Source organism: Oncorhynchus gorbuscha, linkage group LG03, assembly GCF_021184085.1.
Source record: "Oncorhynchus gorbuscha isolate QuinsamMale2020 ecotype Even-year linkage group LG03, OgorEven_v1.0, whole genome shotgun sequence".
NCBI classification, from domain to species: Eukaryota; Metazoa; Chordata; class Actinopteri; order Salmoniformes; family Salmonidae; genus Oncorhynchus; species Oncorhynchus gorbuscha.
The window spans coordinates 29946742-29952741 of record NC_060175.1 but is presented as its reverse complement, the minus strand read 5'-3'; the positions used below and the strand labels follow the sequence as shown (position 1 = coordinate 29952741).

Below are 6000 nucleotides of genomic sequence, written 5' to 3'. Positions count from 1 at the left end.
ATCCCCACCCAGTTGACTACTTTAAAATGGAAAAGTCCATGCTAAATGGGTTATATCATGAGTCCTCTAACTTCATGATAAAGGGCACAACTGCAGAAATGCCACGTACGTCCACTTATATCATTGCATTTGTAACAACCTAACCATTCATTACGAAACTTATATTAAATCAAATAAGCCTCATGTAACAAATTAGCTATTATATTTTTTGTTTACCAAATTTGACATTCATTGCCCTCCATACAAAAATTCCACACTTCGTAGGCTTATTTAAGTGGACAGAGTTTGGGAGGACTAAAACCTCTCGCGTCACCACTCCCTCTGCTATTGCCCAAAATGTGACATGGCCACAGATTCTTAATTAACACAAGTTCATCACATATTATGATGTCATAATGTAATGAATGTCCCTACATGCCTTGGGAGCGTCCCAAATGAAACCCTATTCACTACATAGTGCACTACTTCTGACCACTGCCACTACGGGTCATGGTGCACTATATAGGGAAAACAGTGCAATTTGGGATGCCCACTCTGAATTTGACAAACTATATAGTTTGTGTAATGCAAATCTGTGTGATGAGGAATAATTCCTAATTATGATTAGGAAATCTGTGTGATGAGGAATTTGCTGCTCTCTGGAGATGTGGACACACATGCACTACAGTAGACACATGCACTAATCAATGTTTTTATTCCATCTTTGAAAAACAACTTTCAGAATTGCTAGTTTAACAAAAAAGCCCAACTATAATGCAGGAGTCTTACATTTGTTTGATAAAATAGCTGTAAAAACAGTATTTTGAACTCCAGATGTGCATGAGAGTAATATTTTATACTTTTTGCATTATACTGTATGTATTACTGCATAGTTTCTATGCAAAATTTGAAGTTTGTTCATTGTACACAATCTGACCCAACCCCACAATCAATCCAACAGCATCCAGTTAACAAAAAACTAAAATGGAGAAATTATTTTATCCAAACAGAAATCTCATCCATTAGAAGAATAATAGACTGGTCACCATCACAATCTATCCAATAGATTGATCTATATATACATAAAAACAACGCTGCATCAATCGATTGTACCCTCGGGCTCATGTCTCATTTTGTTCCGATTGTTTGGCATCTAAGAATCCATAGAGAAAGTAAGCCAACTGAACACTGAAAATAGATCTCCATATTTTGTAATGGTCAAAATATTTTAAATTGGAATAATTCATTTCCAAAACAAAAGAACAGCGAAAGCTTTTTAGAACTACATTTCTATCCATTCTTTGCTTTTAATATTTCAAAAATATTGTGACTTTTTATACATATGGCTTTCATATAAAAAAAAAAATAATTACAAAGAATTCTCTTGATAAGTCACCAAAACCTTTTTTTATTTTTACAGATGGACTGTTTAGGACAATCTATTTCAAATACATTTCTCTCCAGTTCTTTACATTCTTTCTTTCCAGGACTTTGAGAAAATAAAAACTGTTGTATGAGTAAGATAAAATAATAGTATGATAATTATCCTAGCATCATTCAGATGCTTAGCGATCATGAAATGATCATGAAATCTTGTATTTCTCAAACAGTAAACTATATTTGAATCAAACACAGGACATGTCTGTCGCTTCAGTTGAGGGCCATAAGCATGCCCTTCATGGGCGTTACATATTAACCCGCAATCAGGGATGAGCGTTTACTCCTTCCGAAACAGTGATCCAAAACATTACTAATTAGGGTTTGACACGTCACCTCTGATGTGAATGTCAATATATTTCATTACATGTAGTCATTTCATGTCAGCAGACATTATGACTGAATATACCAGGTATCATGTGGGCCTCTAACCTAATTACAATTACTGACAATTAAGTGATGCATGTTTAAAGCAACAAGACTGGTTCTTTCGACTAGAAGAAAGGAAAATGAAGCAGAAAACACTAATTGAAATTTGTGAATATTTGGTTCCCCCTTCAACCCACCTCCACAAAATAAGTGTTGAGCTTCCATAAAAATGAATGTCTAACCCCACTTTACCTCTAGTGTTTCAGACAAAACAAGAAGACAGTCAGGTCATGCTCTGTGCACCGTCTAGCACATCCCACCACCAGAAGAGACAACTTAACATCCCATACAGAAATACTAGAGTGCTATTTGGGACACAGCCAGAGATTAAAATGCTTACAAATATCTAAAGAACAGAAACTATAGATTGGGAGACATGGAGTAGGACTAAACAGACATATTCCTCTGACAGTATGGGTGTGGGGTCCACAACATCATAACACACGGCCCCTTCTTTCAATCCAAATGAAACAGCGGAGTAGGATTACTTGGTAAAGAGTTATGGATACTCCATTTCAGCCAAATACGAGAGACAGGGTAACAGTTTGAAAAATGTAAAATAAAAAATGGGGATGAAGACCCTTCGTGCTTTATTCCAAAGCTTCTATTGCAGAAAGAAACCTTAGGCACTTCATAGTGTAATAGTATGAGAAGGCGCTTTATCTTGTGAATAAAACCACAAAACAAATATCTTTGGGATGCAGTGACTAGTCTGGCTTGGGCATGTCTATGTGTGCTAAATTACAACTTGAGCAGTAGAACATTTCTTGCTAAATCCATCCAGTTTATGGCACCACAAAACCGCTGCCACCCCACAATGTGTACAACACCTGAGATATGGCAGTGAGTACCGTAGACCTTCTAGAACAGGCAATAACGCAAAGATCATTTATCAGACATACTTTTAAGTCTCAGTAATGTAGAAACATCTCACCAAAAATATAATACATTTTTAAATAATGACTTGGCAAAGTATGGAGAACGGACTAAAGGCGGGGGGCTAAACTAGTGTGCATTGTGTTCACTCTTAGCAGCTTATACAAGTCCCCCAAGCTAACCAAATAATATGGCACCCAGAAGGCTTGACACAAAATGTGAATCATTTTAAAACAAGGCCTTGGTTTATCCACTATGGCATCCTTTGAAGACTAAATACCAGCATAGAATCACTCCAAATTTGCAACACGAAGTCTCAATCAGTCTGTTCATTTAAATGTTTTTTTTTTAGTGTGCTAAAAGTTGAGGTGAATCAGCTCAAGTATCCTGTACCTGATACAGCTCAGGGTGAATCAGCATAGAGGCAGGGTTTGTTACACCACTGCATTTACACGACGGGTGTGACCCCTTGGATTGTAATGATCCCTATTGGCTGAGGATATCTTCAGCAAATGAGAATGGAGAATTTCATGTAACTACAACATACAGAGGCTGTTAATGTATGGCTGTTCTTCCTCAACATCCCAGACATTACAAAATTCATCATCTGTACTTCTAACCAACATATCCAACATTTAAAAGACATCTTAAAAATGTATAGAAAAGCGTAAAGATTGAAAAAGAACAACCATTTTCTACAAGGAACAAAGCTTTTTTTCCTTCTTTAAAAACACAACAAAAAAGATTTAATTATTTTGTTCTTATACAGAAGGCACAAAGATGGAGATCCCTTGCTCCCCATGTAAGGTCTGGTCAAATGAGGTCATATCATCTTATGTACTGTAATGTCTAGTTCTGTCATGACGGCCTTGGATCAGAAAGACCACCTGTTCAACTTTCAAAATGAATTTCCTGAAGTAATCAATCCATTCAGGAGAGAAAAGTCCTTAAAAACAGCCTTTATAGTGGCAGCTGTACTAAGATATTGAAATTAAATCACGATGTGGATTTAGCAGTTTCCTTGCAATGCTTTAGAGTCCTTCGTCAACGTGCTTCTACTGAGATTATTGTCGAAGCAGAGAGGTGATGTGCAGAGTCCATTGTTTTGTGTCACAATTAGTGCTATAAAATCAAAGTCTTGTTTTGGAGAAACAAAGACCTGGCCAGTCAGTGTGAATGATTGGATTAATAGTATGTGTTGGAGTTCCGATTTTAAAAGGAGAAAAGAGTGAGCCACTTCAAATTGTGTTTGTTGGATTGTTTCCAGAACAGTTTTGCAGCACCAGCTAACATACTGAGGAGGAAGAGGACAGTAGGAGCGGTGGACAGCCGTCCAAACACACAGTTCAGGGGCCAAACAAACACACTGCCGAGTGTGTCTAGGATACTAACACAGCACACAGAGTGCGTGTATGTAAGTAAGGTTTTTTTTTTCTTTCTGTCGGTTGATGGGTGTGGTCTGGCTGAGAGGGGGAGGCTCTGGCTTGTCAGAGGGGGCGTGTTGTGTCAGGGGGCTCGTAGCTGCTGCAGCTTGGCATAGACGTCGTCCGCCTCACTCAGCTCCTCAAAGACGGGTAGGAGGCTCAGCAGCTCAGTGTCCTCTAGGTCGTCAAACCAGGACACCACAGGCACCTGAGGACACACAATCAGAATAAAACATTTACATTTTAGAGGCTATTAATGAAGGAAAGACCCTTTCCTGCCACTCTGCAGTTGGGAAACATTGATTTCCACAGTTTAGACAAAACACACATTCAGAAAATAAAATTGGCATCATCAAATAGCTTAAAACAGGGAGATCACCTTAGTGATTCAACATTGGGACAGGCCAGTAAGTCCTTTGGAGTAAAGCTCAGTGAAAGATTGGGCTAGGCAGCAACACTCACAGCATTCTCAGGATGGAAGATGTAGGAGGCGGGGGAGTTGTCAAGGATAAGGGTCTTGTTGAGCTGGCGGCCCAGGCGGCTCAGGTCCTTGACGTAGCAGCCCTGGTGGAACACACAGGACTCCCGAAAGAGACGTGTCCCGAACACACCACACTGATCCAGCAGGTCTGTCACTGGGTCTGCATACTGCAGGGGAGACAGAGGAAGGAGAGAGAAGAGAAAGAGGACAGGACATAAAGATCGAAACAGAAAGGTAGAGAGGGCCAGGTACAGATGTAAGACAGAGAGTAGCATGTAAGGGGAGAGTGGTATGTTGGGTGGTAGACGACTGAACATAGAAAAAGTAGCAATTCCAGCTAACAGGCATATATCACCACCACCAGGGGGAGCAAATTGAATAAATACCAGTTAATTCTCTAAATCAACAGTAAAAGCAACGTTACCTTTGCAAGACTTGCAGTGAAGAGAACACACTCAAACAGCTCTCCCATCCTCTGGAGGAACTGGTCTACATGTGGCCTCTTCAGGACGTAAACCTGGGACACATCACAGCACGGCTATAAGCATCTGGCTAGGAGAATCAAGTACAGCTATCTAACAGCAACCATCTATGAACACTAGTCTATGTACTAACTGACTGAAGCAACTACACACACACACACACAACTCCAGTCCCTAAGGACCACAGTATCTACTGATCTTCAAATCTGATCAACCTTATTTACTGGCTAGTGATAAGTCTACTCACCTGGCTTAACAAGGCTAATGTTTTGGATAATTGAAAAGGCAACAGTGGGGGGGGGCAGAGGCTGGTGAGCACAAGTGAATCCATCTTTCATCCACTCAACAACTTGGTTCAACATTTCAGAAAATAATAGAATGTGAACATAAAAAACATAACTGAACATGAATGTTAAAATAAGGGTTAGAAATGATGCCTGCCTCCCGGTTTAGTCTGCCTGTTCTTTCCTTCTCATTCAGTCTGTGGGTTAGGGAAAGCGCTCCAGTATGTGTGGTTGTCCCAGAGGGCCATGTTGGAAGAGGTCAGCCGCCTCCTGAAACAAGTACTCGAGAATAGGCCGTGCTGGTGAGAACCAGCCTATCCTGGATTACTTGAACCAGGCTGAGGCCAGGGAGCTGTGGCCAGTGTCCCAGGATGAGGAGGCCGGAGTGGGGAGGGGGAGGCCTCGCTGACCCTTGGCTTAACTGTACTATACAGCTTCAAAATCTACTATATTCATCTTGACCATGGAAGAGAACACATTTATACAACAAATGTTCCATTTACACGACTTTTGATTTTATGCATTTAAAAAAAAATGTTTTTTTAAGTGCTACATTCAAGAAGCGGTAGCGCCACTCCAATGGGCTGCAAAGTATAAAAATAACAACA

At 40.0% G+C, this 6000-nt stretch overlaps 1 protein-coding gene across 1 annotated transcript in view; it reads right to left on the bottom strand.

The window, feature by feature from the left end:
• Positions 1–677: 677 nt before the first annotated feature.
• LOC124031183 (carboxy-terminal domain RNA polymerase II polypeptide A small phosphatase 2-like) overlaps positions 678–6000 on the bottom strand; it is a 31797-nt gene continuing 26474 nt past the window's right edge. The window contains exons 6-8 of the mRNA XM_046342123.1: positions 5051–5143; positions 4608–4793; positions 678–4353 (exon numbers count right to left, since the gene is read on the bottom strand). Coding sequence (XP_046198079.1) covers positions 4228–4353; positions 4608–4793; positions 5051–5143 — 405 coding nt within the window. The 3' untranslated portion in view covers positions 678–4227. The remainder of the gene's footprint in view (positions 4354–4607; positions 4794–5050; positions 5144–6000) is intronic.